The 20,033-nt window shown below is 37.9% G+C and overlaps 1 protein-coding gene across 4 annotated transcripts in view; it reads right to left on the bottom strand.

Moving 5' to 3' along the window:
* Positions 1 to 1,107: 1,107 nt before the first annotated feature.
* The window catches only part of Bcat1 (branched chain amino acid transaminase 1), a 104,250-nt gene continuing 85,324 nt past the window's right edge, over positions 1,108 to 20,033 (bottom strand). For all 4 annotated transcript variants that reach the window (XM_047551003.1, XM_047551002.1, XM_047551001.1 and 1 more), the window contains 4 exons: positions 17,097 to 17,182; positions 14,202 to 14,342; positions 12,656 to 12,730; positions 1,108 to 3,835 (listed from right to left, as the gene is read on the bottom strand). In XM_047551003.1, the coding sequence (XP_047406959.1) occupies positions 3,794 to 3,835; positions 12,656 to 12,730; positions 14,202 to 14,342; positions 17,097 to 17,182 (344 nt within the window). In that variant the 3' untranslated portion in view covers positions 1,108 to 3,793. The remainder of the gene's footprint in view (positions 3,836 to 12,655; positions 12,731 to 14,201; positions 14,343 to 17,096; positions 17,183 to 20,033) is intronic.

Consider the following 20,033-nt stretch of genomic DNA (forward strand, 5'->3'; position numbering starts at 1 on the left):
TAGCTAGCAAGCCAGAAAGTCACTACCTCACACACCCAGGGGGCAAATAACCCTAAATACTATCCTTTCTAAGTAGTTCTCCACTAAAGGAAAGAAATGGAAACAGAACATTTTTCTCAAAAAGTGAGATGAAATGCTTATTGCAATTTCTTGATAAGAGAGAGATTCTCTGGCCTTCCTCTCTTGGTTATCTAGCTACTAAATTCTGCTTTTATATCTAAAATTAGTTCAAGTAATAGACTAAACTCCACGAGGTAATGCTATTTATTTTCTAAAACTAACTTCCTATCCTACTGCTACTGTGTGAGATGCACATTTGTGGGTGCTCCATCAACACTTATTGCCTGATCTATAATCTCCATGATCTTGTAAAGTAATGCTTATTGCAAAGACGTACTCCTTGCTAAGGTTTGGCATATCTGTGTAGGAAGAAAGCCACATTGAAAAGAAGGGTTCTTTGGTCGTATTTAGAATCAGGACATGAAATAATGGTTTCTCTAACCCTTAAGTCTTTGCCTTAGTGCATCTGATATTGCTCTAATATTTCAGAAAATACAACCCATTCAAAGTGAACAGTAAGTCTTTTGCTTCTCTGCTTGTCTTCTGTTTGAACACATTTTCCCTGTTATGAACCTAAGGCAAACTATCAGTTTTGGAAAGGGGAAACAGCATACCATGATCAAACACTGGGTGGGACAGGCAAAGAAATGCGGTTATTGTGGTGACTGCTTTCCACAGCACAATTTCCCTAAAGGCGCAGATTTAATTAAAAGTCCCTATAGTGTTTTTGACAAAGTTATACTTTCATTGCCTCCAAAGGGCCAAGAGTGCTCAGATTTGGGGCCAGTAAGACTACCTGTTTAGGTATAGTTTGGTCAAGCAACAAAACTCATGCTGTGAGGAACTTTAACCCAGGATGCATAATGGAGGCTCCCCACAACTTCAGGAGAGCTGACGTCTCCCCACAACTTCAGGAGAGCTGACGTCACGTTCCACCACATAGTTTGTGTTTGTATTTTATAGCAGTCTTTTGAGAAAGAAAGAAAAAAAAAATGGGAGTGATTTTCAGTAGAAAAAACATGATTCCCTATCAAGGGTTATCAGTCATTTCCTTCTTTTCCTTTTTTTTTTTTTTTTTTTTGTGCTTTTGAGAGCAAAGGCTAAAACAGGTATTATCAATGCATTCACCTGCCAGCTGCACTATACTACACATCCCAGACTCTTCTTTAGGTGTGTCATGAATTGAATTCTTGATTGTAACAATAACAACCAAAATTTTCTAATAGCAATCTCTTTAGGAAATGCTCAGGTCTTGTCTATGTCAGAACACTGCATTTTAAGATCTTGGTTTTTACTGATGTGTTTTGGGCAAAGCTGAGAATCTCAGTCTGATATGTAAAAACTGGAAAAGTGGGAGGAAGAGAACATATAAAATAAGTTAATCATTATCATTTTAAGTGCCACCAGTTCTGTTTATATTCATTCACATGTGAATTGCTGAATCTCATTTGATCAACCCAATTAAGCATTAAATAATTGCAGTCAATTATGCAAATATCAGCAACAATATTAATTTGTTGATCTTTTTGAGCAGATTAGCCTCACATGTTCCTAATGCTAGACTATCTTATGCCTTAAATGATCAATTAGTGTTACGATAACTAAGTCTTGAAGAATGGATAATTGCCTAGTTATAATGTGACACTTGCTGTATTACTCTACTGCAATTAAACAAACAGTGCACAAGAAAAAAAGAAGTGCAGATGTTTCTTTTAAATCATTTAACAAGTAAGTGTCAAGGTCAATTTCCTGTCTTTTTACTTAAGAGAATGGCAGTTATGCTCTCTGTGTTAGAAGACCTCTAGTTTTTAGAAATACACCAGACTTAGCCTTCGCCCAGTCTGGTGGGAAGGGCTTAACGTGCTCTTATGTTTTTATGAGAGAAATCATATAAACATAGTGTTCTCTAGCTTTCACAATGGGCTAACTAAATTTAGAAATGCAAAGTATAAAATGTACTTATGGCAAACAAGTAATTTCCCTTTCTCAAGGGAGCCAGAGTCTAGTTATTATGTGCTACTTGACAGTTAAAATTACCTGAAATTCTTTTCTGGACTGCTATATTAAGAAGGAGGTCAAGGGACTCAGCAAAGGCAAATGCATACCCTCACCGAGCATGTGCAGGAGAGTCAAGGGTACCTCAGGCTGAAGAGAAAAGACTGGCCCTGGACTGCAGATCACCAATTAAAAGCTCCTAAAAGATATTTTTACCATTCCTTTTCATCTTAGCCTTCTCTAATTTTCATTTTACCAGTCCTCTCTAAAAGAGTCCCTACAGCTAAAAGTTTTGGAAAAGAATCAAAGCCCATTTGCTATGTGTTGTTAAATGCCTTGAGGAAATTTTTCCAATGCATCAAACTTGTAGAATGTTTTTTCCTTTGCTCTGAAAAGAGAATGAAATATGATCAGCAAGATGAAAGTTTTTAGGACTGAGGGAAAGCAAACTACAATGTCTGAGAGTTGACCTACCAAGGGTAAATGTTTTCTGTCAAGATTTGACTTTCCCACAGAAAAAGCAGGAAAGGATACAATTTTTAATTCACAGCTCCTAAAGGAGGAAAATATCATCTGTAATTGCTCTCCCTGTATCCTAACCATGTGTTCCCTCAATCCCCAGTCAACAGAAAGAGTACTTACACAAAGAGTATAAAAACCTGAGGATTCCTCTTCTTTCCTCCCCTCACCTTCACCCTCCAAATGATTTATTTTGCATTTAACACTTAACATGTAACATTTGTCATTTTCATTTGGTTGGTATGATCTCACGAATTCTCTAGAGCTATCTTCCACTCCAAGATAGCCTGCAAGCATGAAGTGATTCCTCCAACTATGCCTGTTGGTATCTCTAAAGACTTTGGAGTCCACGGAAAATAAAGACAATATGAGGTAACTATTACACACCATCAGAATTGTTCACAAATTCTAATAAAGAGGTTTCAAATACAGAAACAGAGAAGGTATACTTCTATAGAAGCTATATGTTCACTCGTTCGTTTGTTCATTCACATAAAACATTTACTGAGTACCTATCATGTGCCAGGCAGTGGGGATACAAAGATCTATAAGGCATAAGGCCCTCAGTCTGGTAGGAGCCAATGGACAGCTGGTTACAATGCCATGTGGAAAGGCAGTGGCAGCAAGTCCCAGGTTTTACAGATGCACAGGTGAGCTCACAGCAGACTGGGACACCTGGAGGAAAGGAGGTATTTACTTTAAGATGGACTGAAGGGCCTGAAAAACATGATGATGGAAGGAAATCCAGTTTTTTTAGAATCTTGATTTTAAAAAGAAAATAAAACACTTTCCGAGGATAATGATGTGTCACTGGAAACATTACCTGTGAAATGTACTCAAATTAGCTTTCAGAAACACACACAAATCTCATCTGGTTGAGGAGCCATACCTTATACTAAAGAATAAACACTTTTGGATCTGAGTGAAGTTCTAAGGGAAGCACTCAAATTATTAAGGTAAATTCTGTTAGGTGGCTTACATTATTATCTTTCTGGGGAAAGGTAGAAAGGTAAGCTAGTACTACCAAGCCTACAAAACACCTTTTGACAATTACAATCCATGTTCTCTGGCACAAAGGAAAAAAAAGTCACTCTTGTAACACACTAATAATACAAACTACATTATGCACAACTACTAACAGGTAGGCAAAAAGATCTAACACAATTCAAATGCAGCAGTCTATTTCAAAAGCATACAGTTGATTTCCTGCATTTTTCATTCAGGATAATACGATTGTCCAGTCGCTCTCTTCTCTTCCATACTATAACAAAAGCAAGAAAACATGTTTCAGTATAAAAGCTCATAGTGTAGGACTAGCTTATAAACAAACTTCATATAACCAAAGCTATACAAAGAGTTTGCTTCTGTTTTGAACATTAAAAGCATATGTGTTCATATTAAAAATAAGATTAGAGAGAAAGATGAAAGGAAGGTGGGCAGGAGAGAGAGAGAAAGAAAGAGAGAGAGAGAAAGCTCATTTACAAAACTACAGGAAAGTCATATGTAAAGAGATCTGTAAAAAACCAAATACCTAGAAAGAATCACAAATTTGATAATGATTGCTGAATTCAAATTTATAGCTGGTGTATGTCTTTTATATAATATTTAAGCACAGGCCTCTCATCACTATTTCTGTATTTCGCTTCTGCTCTCCAAGCAAAGTGAGTTAAATTAACTATTGCTACCTCTTCTCTAAAGAAGTGCTGCTTCAAGAGTATTCCTACACAACCTGCATCAGCATTGACAGGCAACTCGTTAGAAGTGGAAAGTTCCAGGCCCCAGCTCAGACTTACGGAATCAGAAACTCCAGGGATACATTTCCAGCAGATTCTGATGTGCACTTATTTATGTTCATGCACAAAATGAAGTTGATGATCCTCATGGATCTTAACAGAGACTTTGGGCTGTTTGTAGTTGTTTGCAGTATGTTAGCATCCCAATTTTCCCTATTCCTTCAAAAGCCATGTAACTAGTGTCATGATCTGAATTTGCTTATTTGCACTAGCAAATAATCTGCTTTGAAACCAACCTGAATTTTAATACTTAGAATTAATGAAACAAAGATATTCCATGCCAGACATGGAAAGCCAGTTCTATATTCAGTATTCATTTACTCACTCAACAAACATCTGTGTTTAAATAAACTCTCACCCTTTGAGCAAAGCTGCATGCCAACACCATTGTGCCAGGAGCTTCCCAGAATTATTACCTCATTCAATCCACACAGAAACTATAGACAGTAGGTGCTATTATCAATCTCATTTTATGGAAGAGAAAGCTGAATATTAATTATGAGGTTAAATAACTTGCCCAACACTGTAGTTAGGGAACAAAGAGCCCAGATCTTAGCCAAGGTCTCTTTCACATCAAATTTCATTCTCCACCATCACCTCGACTGCCCTTGACCTGTCCACAAAGCCATGTGTGTGGAGACAGACCTGGAATACATCTTCCCAGCCCAGGGAATCAGGGCATTGAATTTGTTATGGAGAGTTTCTCCTAATCACTCAGACCATGTCCCTTTACACATGAACTGGTTTATTTGTCCCTAATATAACATTAAATTAGTATGAATCAGAATTTCTGAATTATAAAGGACTTTACTGACCTCCTAAAATAAAGGGAAGACCCAAGTAAGGGGACTCTGGATATTATTTTTTTACTTCAGGATAATTCCACTTTTAGCTGGTATATATTGGGATTCCAGGAAAGATTTCTTTTGAAGAAAATTCTGCTTAAAAACCAAGTGTGATGGTACATGCCTGTAATCCCAGAAACTTGGGAGATCAAAGCAGGAGGGTTCCAAGTTCAAAGCCAGCCTCAGCAACTTCGTGAGGGCCTAAGCAACTTAGTGAGACCCTATCTCAGGGTAGAAGATGAAGAGGGTTGGAGATGTGGCTTAGTAGTATCCCTGGGTTCAATCCCCATACCAAAACTGAACAGAACAAATCATGAGTGTAAGGAGCAGTGAATTTCAATCCAAGTCTGTCATTTCACATACCGGACACTAAAGTTCAGATCACACTTAATCAAAAGCTCAGCTCTCCTGTATCTAATGTTATTTCTCCTATATCACACTGTGCAGAGCTATGTCCCTCATAAGGAGTTGTTAAAAACTCAAAGAGAGCAGAATCCATCAGATACATGAGAATAGTGGGAACTGAGAAGGGATCTACCCACTACCTTGTGGTTCAGACCAGAGAGAGAATGAGGGAAGCCAAATAACTATGAGACTTGCTTAGTCCACATCAGATCCAGCTGCCTTCTTGGGGCACTGCTGTTTCAGGACAAATGCTGGATGCACATGCCCAAATGCTGCATTTTTGTGTTTGATGTCTGCATCATGTAAGGTATGAGCAAAGTACTTGTTTTATTTTTTAAAAATTTGGATTCTGACACTTTTACCATCAATAACAATTAAGTGTTGATGTATGGACATTTTTGCAGATCTATAGAATTGTGATTCATGATTACTATCACTTCATCCTGAATCTCACTGGTCAAAGTAAATTTGCTTTTATTGGTTGTTTTAGTTTTATAAATGGTCAAAAATCAATTTGGGTTACAATTACAGACATAGTCCATATCACTCTACAAACCTGCATAATATGGATTAAGTTTGACTCCTCTCATCCTGTAATTTATGCTTTTATGTAAAATGGCAGCATTCTGAGCTATATCTAGGAAATGTGCTATTACAGGTAATTCACAATGTGTAGACCTAGGTATTTAGCCATCAAGTTGTTAATTTAGCTGACAGATAATGCAATTTTTCAAGGAAAAATAATTCTAAGTAGACAGGGCAGATTTTAGTAAAGCTAAGACTTTTATTCCTTCTGTAAACTCCTGCTTTAAAGAAAGGGAAAGGGAAAGAGAAAGTATGCCCATATGAGCCAAGAAGTCACTAGTCTAGTATCTCTAATCTGAAATATAGGGAACCTGTGCTTTGGATTTCAGTTTTTTTTGGTTTTGTTTTTCATTTTGAAATTTTTGCATATACACATTGAGGTACCTTGGAGAATGGGACTAAAGTCTAAACAAAATTCACCTGTTTTTCATATATACCTTATGCACACAGTGTGCAGGAAATTTTATACAATATTTTTAATGACATACATGATTCAAAGTTTGTGTACACTGAACCACAAGACTCATGGAGTCAAGACACCACTGAAAAAGTTTTGAATTTGGATTTTTGGATTAGGGATGCTCAATCTGCACTCTTGTCAATGTCACTGCAAAACCCACAGGCAACCTTCAACATTTGCAGGTCCACACAAATCAAGTTTAGTTAGCTTTATTCACTGGAATCCCAGATGGGGCCAAAGCAATGTGGCAGACCAGGGTACCTCTGCAGAAGGGTGTCTTGAGCCCACATGGAAGATGATTAGTGTGATGTGCAGAATTTTAATCTTTTCAAATTTTTAGTTAGAACCCCAAACCAAAACATGATTAATGATAAATTCATTACTTCACATTCGAGATACATATGGCAAATGATTTCATATGGTTTTTCCTCAATGCCTTTTATATTCAGCAGAAGACACTTGGCAACACCCAAGGACAACCTATGTGTCATGTACTCACTCTCTACAATGCCAGTAAAAATATCATCAGTGCCGCCCCCAGCTAGTAATTTGTCATCCTTGTTCTATACACTATTGAAGGGCTGGACAAAGCTTTACAGTCCCCTAACATGTGGAGAAGGGTGTGCTGGGAACCTCAGGGGCTGGAAACTGGTCAAGGAAGTCAGTCATCAGGGAAATCAGGACAGGAAGTCCACTGCACACTGAGGAGAGCTCACGATGTTGGAGGGGCTTCTCAGCCCACACAGGTAACTGAGCTCCTCCACTGAGAACAAGAAAAATACAATAATCGCTAACACTCATTTGTGCTTACGAAACTTAAACCATGAGTGAGAAAACAGACTTTGATTCCCTCAGGTGACCCAGAATCAATAGGGATCCTGCTCCTGTCCCTTTCAGGCTTTCTCTCCTAACGTACTTAAGACTCTACTCCTGGGTCTCGTTGGTCACTATCTCCCACTTTCTGAAACCTCAATGGCAGCCATGCCGGCCACTCACACTGCCACCCCTGGTGCTTAAGAACCAGGTTCCAGCTTTCATGTGATCCAGATAGCAGTGTCAATGTGTAGCTCAACTGGAAAATCTGAAAGTGTTCTGCTGAAAAATAATTTGACATGCTCTATGGTTTGGATATTGGCTGGGTTGTCCCCCAAAGGTTCATGATTGAAGGCTTGGTCCCTAGGGTAGTGTTACTGAAAGGTGGTGGAACCTTTGGAATGTGGGACCTAGAGAGAGGTCCTTAGGTCATTGGGACTGTGCCTTAAAAAGGAATTGCAGAACCTCTCACATCCCCTCTGCTTTCTGCTCATGTAATCAGCTGCTGTGACAGGTACTCCTGTCATTGATCTCCCACTTTCATCAAAGGCCAAACCAATGAGGCTCAGTGACCTTAGACTTTGAACCTCCAAAAATGTGAACTAAATAAGCCTGAACTCTTTGGAAAGTTAGCTGCCTGAGGTATTTCACTTTAGCAACAAGAAGCTGACTATAACAATATCATTGAAGATATTCCCTTTCTCTCTTCTTAGTATGTGTTAATATACAAAAGCAAGAATACTTAACTTCAGAGATTCTGACTCATGCAGAAGTACAGAAGCTAAAAAGAACAGGCTAGTGGTATACTGATGTAGTGGGTTTAGTTGGGGGAGGAATCAGAGCCCCAACAAAGACTTAGGAAAACATATTCAAAATAGACATGTCAGTCTTAAAGCTGATGTGACATCTTCCCGGTGGGGACACCTTAGGTCTCAGATAGTGACACTGTTTTCTATGCGACTGGGCTTCAGGTCTTTTGCTCTTTGGTACTTTCCTGGTGTCTTATTTAGCTAGTCACTGCTTCATTAATTCACTGAAGAAGCATCACTGCCTGTGTATTCTGCCCTAGGCCCTGAGTGAACACTGGGGTATGAAAAGAAAATAAACAATGTCGACATCTGAACAGGTTTTCAAAGTAAGAGGTGGGGCAGGGAGATAAGGGTGTGGCTTGTTATAATGTATTAGATGGTAATCACTGACTCTATGGTCAATGGAGCACTTAACTGAGTGTACTTATATTTAGAATGCAGGAAAGAGACAATGTTCGAGAGAGACTTAAAAGGAAATGAATATTGAAGATAACCAAGACCTTATCAGATGAGCAACGTGTAGAGGGTACAGGAAAGACAGGTGGTATCAGAGAGCAGAGCATCCTTGGAGAAAAGAGAGGATCCCAAAGTGGGGGCAAAGACGAATATGACAATGAGTAACTGGAATAGCAAAGAATAATAGGAGAGAAAAGAAACAGACAACACAGCTAATGTTCTCCAAGTTTAAACTTGGCTAAATATGAACAAAGATTTGTTTTTCTTTGTTGCTTAAAAAAAAAAAAAAAAATGGAAAAAAGAAAGCAACTTCCACTGGAAATGTTCCCCTTCTTGGCAGTACTTGTGGAGTAATCTAAGACCCAAGGAGCAATATGGATAATTAGCTAAATGGGATGAATACTTAACTTCAGAGATTCTGACTCATGCAGAAGTACAGAAGCTAAAAAGAAAGTCAAATCTGTGGTTAAGAAGAATTTTCCCCCTGGGTCATTCTGGCAAGAATCTTGAAAAAAATTTTTTTTTGGTGGTTGTTGTACCACTCATCTTCAATTTTACCAGAGTGCTTTGTAGGAACCATTTGTGTTTCCATGTAATTGCCAAAAGAGATCAAATGTGAAGCATGATGCAATGCCATGCTTTTTCCTCAGTAATTACTTAAATTATTTTTCTTGGAAACAGACAACCTAGTAGCTTGGCCGACAGCACCAATTTGCCATCTTGTAAGAGAACAATTTTGAGACTTCAGGTTCTGTGCACACAGGCATAAAATAAATGAAGAAGGGGTGATCTTAGATTATGAAGGGTGGTCCTCTGTGACTCAGTGTGGAGCAGGTGTGGAGCTTCTGGTTTGTGGTTAATTCAGAATCAATGTAGTATCTCACATGCACTCTGATTGTACCCCTTTGTTTCTTCATTCACTGTGGGGCTCTGAATCTATCACTAGTTTTCAGGGTTTCAACCATTATACTTTACTACCTGCAGTGAAAGGAGAAATCGTGAATTTCGTCTTAGCTGTGGCATTAAGACACATAAAGAACACATAAAATCAGAGGGAATAGTTCAGGAACATTTTCTTTAGTTACTAACATTCAGCTTCCATGATTTTGCTTTGAAAAAACGTTCAATAATGGATTCCTAGCTTCCTTTTCATTCCTATTTTTGGGTTTAATGCATATTTGTCACTGTCTCAATGCCAATGAATCCCTTTTCCACCTTTGCCTCCTAGTGATTCCGTCCCACAACTGTGTTTACTAACATTAATTACTACTTAGGTCTTTCTCCCAATGCCAATGCAGTGGGGCTCGACTTTTCTCTCAATTTAGGGACTTTTCCATGAAGACTTCACAACCAAATCAAATGAGTTTAAATTTTATTTTCCTTTTTGCAGTAATGGAGATTGAATCCAGGGCCTCATGCATGCTAGGCAAGTGCTCTACCACTGAGCTGCATTCCCAATACTTACATTTTCTTATTTTATATACTCTTCAAGAGACATCCCTAAAACCTCATTTTGGGTATTAGCTATTTTAAATGTATAATTTGTACATGAAAATTTCCAAAGCAATCCCTTCTCTCTTCTCACTTATGGACTCACTTCTTCCCCTCTTAAAAATCTCACAATGGAATATGACTCAGCCATCAAAAAGAATAAAATTATGTCATTTGCTGGTACATGGATGGAGTTGGAGAATATGCTAAGTGAAATAAGCCAATCCCAAAAAAATCAAAGGATGAATGTTTTCTCTGATAAGTGGATGATGATACATAACGGAGGTGGGAGTGGTGGGAGGAGGAACAAGAGAAGAATAGAGGCACTTTGAAATGTGTAGAGGGAAATGGGGTGGGAGGGGATGGGGGAAGGAAAGGTAGTGGACTAAGATAGACATCATTACTGTATGTACATGTATGATTACACAAATGGTATGAATCTACATTGTGTACAACCACAGAAACTAAAAGTTGTATCCCATTTGTGTACAATGACTCAAAATGCAGTCTGTAAAAATAAAAAAATTAAAAAAAAAAGAACTATATTATGACTTTCATGGTCCTTACATACTTTAGCCTCTGTTGGGTTCCTTCCTTCATAAAATAATATTTAAAATTATATTTTATAACTGTACTACTGCAAAGATAAATACAAGATGGATGGATTCACTATTACACATTCATTGTTGTTATTACTATCAAGTTTTTCTTCTGACTTTGAAAGAAAATTAAAACTTTTTGTTGTGGGAAGAAAATCTCTAAATTTCTATGGATAAAGTCTCTCATAATCTATCCAATTATGATTTTTTTGTTCTATTTATGTTCTTTATCTGAGCAAAACTGCAATAATTTATCATCTTCATCAAGCTTATTTAGACCACTCTGAAAAAGATTAAAATGTTTGAGTCATCAGTGCAGTAATTGTTTATTAGTTATCCCTCAAGTTACTTTTGTTTCTGAATATAAAGGCAGAAAAAACTCTGAGTGATATTTTTATTTCTTCCGATATGAAGATTATTCCTTTTTTTAGCTTACAGAAAATTCTTAGAGAAAACTTCGTTCAAGAGAAGTAAGGCTGTTCATTGATTAAACGACCAGAACCATTCTTTCCTTTCCTTTCAATACCATAAAGCTTACATAAAAGTTACTGAGTAAGTCTTAAAAGAATACCATTTTTATCACTACCCAAAAACCTCAACTACTCTCTAGATACCTGCTGCATTCCCAACCAACTTTAAATCTGCTTAGTTTTATGGCTCAATATCATCCGACATTACCTAAACTATCACGCTTTATTGGGCTTTTCAATATTAATCTCAGTCCCCTTGGATATTTTTAGTAATGAGCAATGATAGTATCTGGGCTCAATGAAATCCTCCAACTTGTAAACCGTATGTAAATCATAGAACAGTCTCTTCTCTCAGTGGCCCAATGTTATCTGGTATTTGATATGCCTGCTTGATTGCCTGATGAGACATTTACTGAAAGTTGTTGTTCATAAAAAATGGGCAAAACAAAGTTAGTGGTATGAAAAAATAGGGTGCATGTCCTTCAACCCAATACAATCCCAGGGATTCCCCCCCCACCTTAAGGAAATAACTATTATTCACAGTAGTGAAAACAGTAATCAATAACACAAATGTTTGGGCTGTGGTTGTGGTTCAGTGGTGGAGCACTCACACGGCATGTATAAGGCGCTGGGTTCAATTCTCACCACCACATTAAAATAAATAAATAAAGATATTGTGTCCATCTACAGCTAAAAATATTAAAACAAAAAACACAAAAGTTCAATAATATGATTTCTTTAAAAAATTATAATGTATCAATAATAGAATTCAATTGAACTGTGTAAGTGGTATTGAGAAAACTATTTCAGATGAAAAAGCAAGGGAACAAAATTATGTATAATATGACTCCATTTGGGGGGGGAAATCATGGTCTAGAAGTATACAAATGCTTACTCGATATTGAAGGTATAGACCTTCTAGAGTGCAGTGGTTCTACCTCAGGGTTGGAATCACAGGTCACATTTTTATGCATGTGATTTGTTCGGTTTTCGAGTTTTTTTAAACAAAAATCTGTCACACTTTTTAATTTAAGAGACTTAAATGTTATCAAAATTTACATTTACTTTTAAAATATTAATCTGGAGTTCCCAACAATATCTTTTCTCTCTTTCTCTTTTAACATGTATCTTCTTTTCCATTACTGCTTTGCTCATGCCTACTCATATGAGAAGTTTCCTTAAATTTAAGCTACTGATCTCAAATTGTAAAATTTACCCTCTTTTCCCCAGATAGAATAAGGTGGTATTTTATTTTTATTTTTTATTTTTGGTGCTGGGGATCAAACCCAGGGCCTTACACATGCTAAGCACACCCTCAACTCCTATGTGGTATTTTAAAAGAAAGAAGTCTTTACCTGGATATCTGTCAATTTGTCCAAGATACGGGTTGCAAGCTTGGGACCATTCTCCATAGTTGGAATGTGTATCATCTACAAAAGAGAAATGAGATAATTTGAGGATATGCACTATTTATTGTGATTACATTTTGGGGTCCAAACTGAAACAAGTCTGTCTATGCCTTGACAAAAGGGGCTTCTAAACCTATCTCGGGTGCAAGGACCACGACCTCCACAGTACTGGACAGCATAATTAAATTCATGGCTGAAAGAGATTGCATGCCCCTAATTTGTATGTGAGTCATGCCCATCCATGCCTCCCTGGCTTCAGGCTTTGGGTCGTTTGATTTTAGTAGACAGTTGTACTCTCAAACGCTTTTCTTATTATGCCTTTTAGTATAATGGGATAATTAGATGCAACTTTTGGCTCCAAACGCCTTCTAAAACAGAAGCATTAAAAAGGTTAAACTTTATAAACTTATTTCTAGAGGTGAAATAATAATTGGATTTCTAAAAATCTGACCTAGTGACAGCTTCAATGAATAAAGGGGAAAGATATCATTACCTAGATACTATAATAATAAAAGACTGAACATTAGCTTTATATAATCAGTGTAAGTACTGATATAAAACAGTATAATTCTTCTCCCATGAAACAATCAATCTATACATGGATTTATGTCAGCAGCCATCCCCTAAAAGTCAAGTTCTAAAACCTTAATCAATGAAGCAACCACCCTTAAAGTCTATAGAAAAATCAATCTGATTTGCTGAGGAAAAATAATTGTGTGGTGAAATTTAAAGAACAGAGGAATTTGTATTTAATATGGGCCAAGTCAATTTGTCTTGTAAGAACAATGCTCACATGCCTCTAAGTTCTAAAGGTACATGCTGATGTTAATCACGAGTATCGGAGCTTTGTTATAAAGGAGAGAGCCAAAACATTGGCAAGATAGTGTACATATAAAATCAGATTAAAAGGAGAACATTACTTCCAACCAAATCCTCATGTTCTTTGGAAAGATTTTAGTCAATGTACCAAGTTTGCCAAATGAAAATTTTTTGTATGGTGGTTTACTTAATAATAACAATACTGATAGTAATAAGTCAAGGAATGAACCATTCAAATGCATTTTTCATAACTATTTACCAATAGTTTGGTATTTATTTATCCTGTAGTTTGGAAGTACTTTAGGAAACCAGAAAATTACCTACTGATTCTAACTACCTACCTAGCCTTTTTCTAGTGAGCAGGTGGAAGGAGATAAAAATGGAAGTCCATCGGCACAGCTCCAGTTCTAAGTTGAGATAACCAGACACGACACTTGCCAAAGACAAGATTGAGTTCCTACCATGTTTGAGCTTAAATGAAATCATTGGAAAGATGTAGTAATATGCCAACACAGGTTCATCTCAGCAAACTCTTGATTAATCTAATGCCATGTTATAAAACAACCCTGCATCTTGGGTCCAAATAAAATTTCATTCACACGTTTAAAAGTTAATTAAATTATAAGTAATAAATGTTTGAAAATAACAGGAAGGAAAGAACAGCTTGTCTCACCTCGCCCTTGTATAGTATATCAGAAACCGGGCAGACAACACAGGCTGTGCCAGAGCCAAACATCTCCCTCACTCTGTTCCCCTCCAGGGCAGCTGTCAAGTCATCCATGGTGAGGTACCTCTCTGTCACCTTAAATTCACCCTGTTTGCAAAATACAAAATAAGATGCAATGCTTATCTTAGTATTTTACTTTCCAATTCAATTCGGGTAATGTCATAATCATCCTTTGGGGGATAATATCACTGTATTGGTAAATGCACTGAGATGCTAAGCCACCTATTTGCACACCCATAGTAACAAGTAAATGAGATTATCAGAATATAAAACTAACTCATTCCAAGTGCTACTTAATGTACACCCCACATAATTTAGCATAAAGAACAATGTAATACATTATTAACTACAGTGTAACAATACATTACTAATAATTATAGTTACCCATCTACCCATCACAAGCCATGTTCTTTAATTCTGAAGAACTTAAAGGTAAGTATTACTGTCTCCTTTTCACTTAGGAGAAGAATAAGATTCAGGGAGGTTAAGGAGTATTCCCAAGGCCACAGAGCTAGTAAATGGCAGAAACAGAATCTGAACCCACGTCTGATTTGATTGTCCCTAAATTTGGTCCACTTTCTACTGTGTCTTTTTTGGAGTAAAAAATAGACTGAGCTCAAATATCTGAAATAATGGTTTTTAAAAATGAAGGTATGTTTGAACTTTACTTGAGAAATTGCATTGTATATATATATATTTTTTTTTTCTTTATAAATTCACAAAAAGTTGACTTGATAATTTTCCTCTTTCTTTTTTAGTATCACATGAGATTGAGTTTCATCATGGAATAAGTATGTAACTTCATCACCTCTGCTCAATTGTTTAAATATCTTAATTGCTAAAGAACAGAAAATAGAAGAAAAATTTGGGAGGCTTATAAGGCTTATAAGCTACCTGCTTAAACTACTTTTTAAATACTATTCCTTAATCTTTGAGTTCTCATTCTTTTATTGTAGAGATTAAATTCCAAAGTTTGTTAAAAGGATATTTTAATTAAGGGCAATAAAATTAGATAAATTGAAAGAAAAATAAGATTAAGGTCTTTTTTTTTTTAAAACCTCTAAACCATAGGAATAGGAGAGACAGTAGAATGAATCAGACAGAACTCTCCCATGTTCATATATGAATACACAACCAGTAAAACTCCACATCATGTACAATCACAAGAATGGGATCCTAATTAGAGTAAGTTATACTCCATGTATATAAAATATGTCAAAATATACTCTACTGTCATGTACATCTAAAAAGAACAAAATTTTAAAAAGAAAAAAAAAAGAACAAACAAACCTATAAACCTACAATACATAAAAATGGAAGTCAAAGCCCTCGGCAAGAGTCAAAATATTAGAAAAAGAATGTATGTTGCTGTCAGAGGATTTAGAAGGATAGGAAAGTTTGTCTGCAATAGAAATATGTAAGTTTTTCTCAGTCTGCACTTGGAATTATGTTGTTCAAAGGTAAATAAATAAGTTCCAGTAAATCAGCCAACATTATTGAAAACAAGCTCAGTTCCATGTTCTGGAAAAGAAAAAATAAATAAATAAAACTCTGGTAAATAAACAGAATTGTTTTTACTCTGTTCATCCTTACTTATCTTTGGACAATTTCCCCTGTTTGGCAAGTAGTGGTAACCCCCCACATGCCTCTTGGCATTTTATGTCTCACTGTTTTAAAATAGCTTTTAAAATAAATTACAGCCAAGGAGTCAAGAAAAACTTCCTCCATAATAACCTATTTTTCATGCTAGCAAATCATTAGTGTGGGAAAGCATTTCCACTTGCAACTTGTCATCAAACCTTCTGTACTTGGTTGGTTTTTTTCTTTAATAAAACAAAAATTACTGAGCTTCGAAAATATATCTTTCCAACTGCAAACATATTTAGGACAGGGCAAGCTGTTTGAAATTATAACAACAGTTTGTAAATGTCATGCCCAATGTGCCAGCCAGCATGTGGCAGTTGGGTCTTGTCTACTTCAGGGTTTTGTAGAATTATTTATAGCACATTTCTTCTACTTTCAGAGTCTTTTCCAGAGAAATTGCCAGTACTCTCCTAGACAATGTGTGTGTTTCTGAACATTTGTCCCATCAGTACTGTCTGACCACCGTATGCACAAAGCATTTGTTGGCCTTTGAAGGCCATTTTAACACATGGGTCAAAAGTTCCCTCCAGGAACTGCCAGACAACCAACTCATCCAATTTCCATCTTGAGACTGCTGTGTCATTTTCAATACCAAACAGTTTAATAGTCTTGCCTGCGTCGCATGGATTTGAAAGTCTACTGAAAACAACTTTACATTTGCCTCAAAGTTCTGATTTTAAACCAAGCACATGTATGGACTATGGACATTAGGGGGCAATAGAGAGAGAAAGAAGGCTGCCAAACCAATAGGTTTCTGCTAGGAGACATAAAATGTCAGGCAGACTCTTCATTTGTATGGCAAGATGGTTACACTGGACTAAATAGAGGAACGGAAGAACCACGCTATGGTGGCAAGGCGAACTACAGCCCTGGAGGGACAGCAGCACACAGCACCTTGGCCATAGAAGTCAGTGAGAGATAACCAGTATAAAGGCTGAGGCAAGGACTAGAATGCCTCCTCATTAGGACATCTTGCTAAACTGGTTCTTTGGCCTTCCCTAGAAACAATACTTACTTGATAAACTTGCCAAGATGGTCTTTCTAGGGAGTTCTTTCTATCCAGTGACTCAAGGTATGATTTAAAGATGAGATAACACTGGTCGAAACCACAGGATATTGTTTTACCAGGAGGCTATGCTTATTTTGATTACTTTTTTGTTTCGGGCTTATGAAAGTGTTCACGTCAAAGGCACCCACCCACTGGTGCGCCAGGTCCAGGATGCACCGCCTCGTCACTCCTGGGAGGATGATGCCATCTAGCGGAGGAGTTGCCAGTTCTTCCTCTGTCAATTAGAAATCGGAATGCATCCTTAATCAATGAAATAATGAGATGGTCTTACACTATCATATCATAAAAAGTAAAAAACACTCTTTAAGGGGAACATCCTGATGTCAAAATTTATCTTGATAGATAAAACCTGGTTGGTACTTAGAGTAAGGTAGACAGGATACTGCTCAGGAACACCAGACACATTACCAAACCTAAGAATTCTGTGGAGGAGGCGATTCCCTAAGAAATGTGCATGCAGCTAGTGCACACCTTTAATCCAGCTACTTGGGAGGCTGAGGCAGGCGAATCACAAGTTTGAGGCCAGACTCAGCAACTTAGCAAAGACCCCATCTCAAAAGAAAAAGGGCTGGGGATGTCACTCAGTGGTAGAGCGCTGGCCCAGCATATACAAAGTCTTGGGTTTTAATCCTCAGTACCATGGGAGGGAGAAAAAGAAATACGCATGGCTACTTGGGCTGGGCACTACTTCTGCACTGCCCTTTGAGAAATCTATCTTTTTAGTGGTTTGCAAACCTGCTGGAGTGTCAGCACCAAAGAATAGATGCTGACTTCACCCAAGAAGAGGAAATCCCCCCAAACAAATTCCAAAGCTGGGTCATTGTTCACTGTGAGAGGACCACAGGCCCCTAACCACAGTGAATGCTGGTGCCAGGGTTCATCTCTCGGTATCAAATGTGGTCCCTCAGTCACACAAGCTCTTCTTACAACAGGCAGTCTTTGGTACTCAACATCTGCCTTTCCTCCCCATCTCTGGCACCCAGGGATCTGACTCTTCAAACCCTACACTGTTACCCCATGAAGATGTTAAACTTTTTATAAAATAAAGCGTTGCCTATTATGTGTCTGCAAAGGAATTCGCAAAGTGTGCATGAAAGGGCACTAGGTAGTGAAAGCTGGAAGGAATCACACGGATGCCCTGGGGCTCCCCGAGGCTTTTATGCAGTTAAAAATGAAGTTTAGAACTCACTTAAATCAATCCTATTTTACAGAAGAAGAAATAAACACAAGTGATGAGCTTGCCAAGGCTGGTGGGGTAAAGGCAGGACCACAGTTCAAGTGTCCTGACACTGGGCACTGTCCTTTCCTTCAGTACACATAGTTCAGTGCTTCCAGCTTCCCCTGCTCCAGTGTGGCTGCTACATGGGGCCCCAAAGTCCAGATTCATTCCTAGATCTCAAAACTCGGCATTGTGGCTGGCCCAGAGTGGTAAACAATGAGTATTTTTGAACAAACAAGTAAATAAACCCTCTTTGATAGGCTACATGGGAGACATGCATTTTGGGATTTCATTTCTGAAAATCATGTACTGAAAATTGCTTTCTGCAAAGAAGAAATTTGTTCTTGGCACTATCCTTAGGGCTACTTTTTGTCATGTTTAGAAGTGTTGATGATCTCAAAATAAACATGTGTTTTGCGATAGCTAGTTAGCTAGATACATAAATGTGTGGATCTATATGTGCGTGTGCTTATTACACACACACACACACACACACACACACACACACTTCCAGAGAGCCCAAACTGGACCTTTCCTAAAGCTTCCACAGCTCTAAGACTACACAAAGTTAAATGAAAACAGCGGCTTTGCATGTGCAAATGCTGTTTTGTGAAATCCATTTAACACCCAGAACTGTAACCACTAGCCTGAGGTCAAGGAACAGAACATCTGCTCCTCTGGTTGCCAGACAGAGAGGATGACATGACAACATTTGGGTGAGAAATATTCATTTTCCTCTGTAACCACAAACATGCTCACAAGAGCCAGAACCAACTCCAGATTGCCCAACAGGAGGAAAACAGAACCTACAAACGCAGCTTGTCTTTGACAAAGAGATCATTTTGAGGGGACGAGGAATTTAGAAGCAATAACAGCAGGATGCGAGTGTGACTTCCCAAAGTCAAGCACCAATGGAGAGTGGGAATGCAGGTTTACACAAGAGTCCTGAACACCAGCAGCACAATGACTCACTTATGCAGCAAGTATACGAGTGTAAACTGTTTTAAGCTCTATGAACCAAAGTGATTTAACTCCCTACTTACTTTCATACAGGCACAGGCAAACAATTATTGTGTTAAACATCATGATGGATCAGAGAGGAAAAAAAGAGGGAAGGGCAGTGGAAAGTACGGAAGACTAATTGGGGCAGGGGAGCTTATAATTTTGATTAAAGACTCAAGAAAATCCATTCTGACGAGTTCTCCACAAAAACTTGAGAGGCTGCAAAATACCTAAGCGTGCAGATATCCCAGGACCAGAGCTCTGAGGAGAGAGTGTAAACATCTACGTGGCCAAGAAGGTTCGTGGGCTGGGTGGACGTAGAGGCAGCAATACCCGTGGCCATCATGTTCCCACGCCAACCATGAGGACAACCACAGGACTGGGCTGCTATTTTTCTAAGTATCTCCAGCATCCAGGACACAATAAAATTTGTTCAAACAGCGGGGTATACATGTTAAATTACTTATCAACAGAGTGAAAAAAAAAAAAAAAAAAAGAAAGAAAATGGAGGGTGTGTGATTTTATCACCATTGGTTACGGGAATCAAAATCCCCATGAGCTACAGACCAAGGGCCATAGCCACCCGGCACAGCACTAAACTTTCAACACACAGCGTCTGCCTTATCTACCTTTCTGCACCTTGTTCAAGAGGGGTGGCAAGTGTGGGGGTCATGGGAGGGTGGGGGGTCATTACTGAATGAATTCTGCTCATGTGTCCTGTAGTTGAAATTTGTGAAAAAAAAAATCAGTATATTGCTGACTTACAACTAAGATCTCTGTATTTTCAGAAAGCCACACAGCATGAATCAAAGTCTCTGCAGAGTTGCTTCAGCATCTACTTTTT

This window comes from Sciurus carolinensis, chromosome 4 (assembly GCF_902686445.1).
Source record: "Sciurus carolinensis chromosome 4, mSciCar1.2, whole genome shotgun sequence".
Lineage (NCBI taxonomy): Eukaryota > Metazoa > Chordata > Mammalia > Rodentia > Sciuridae > Sciurus > Sciurus carolinensis.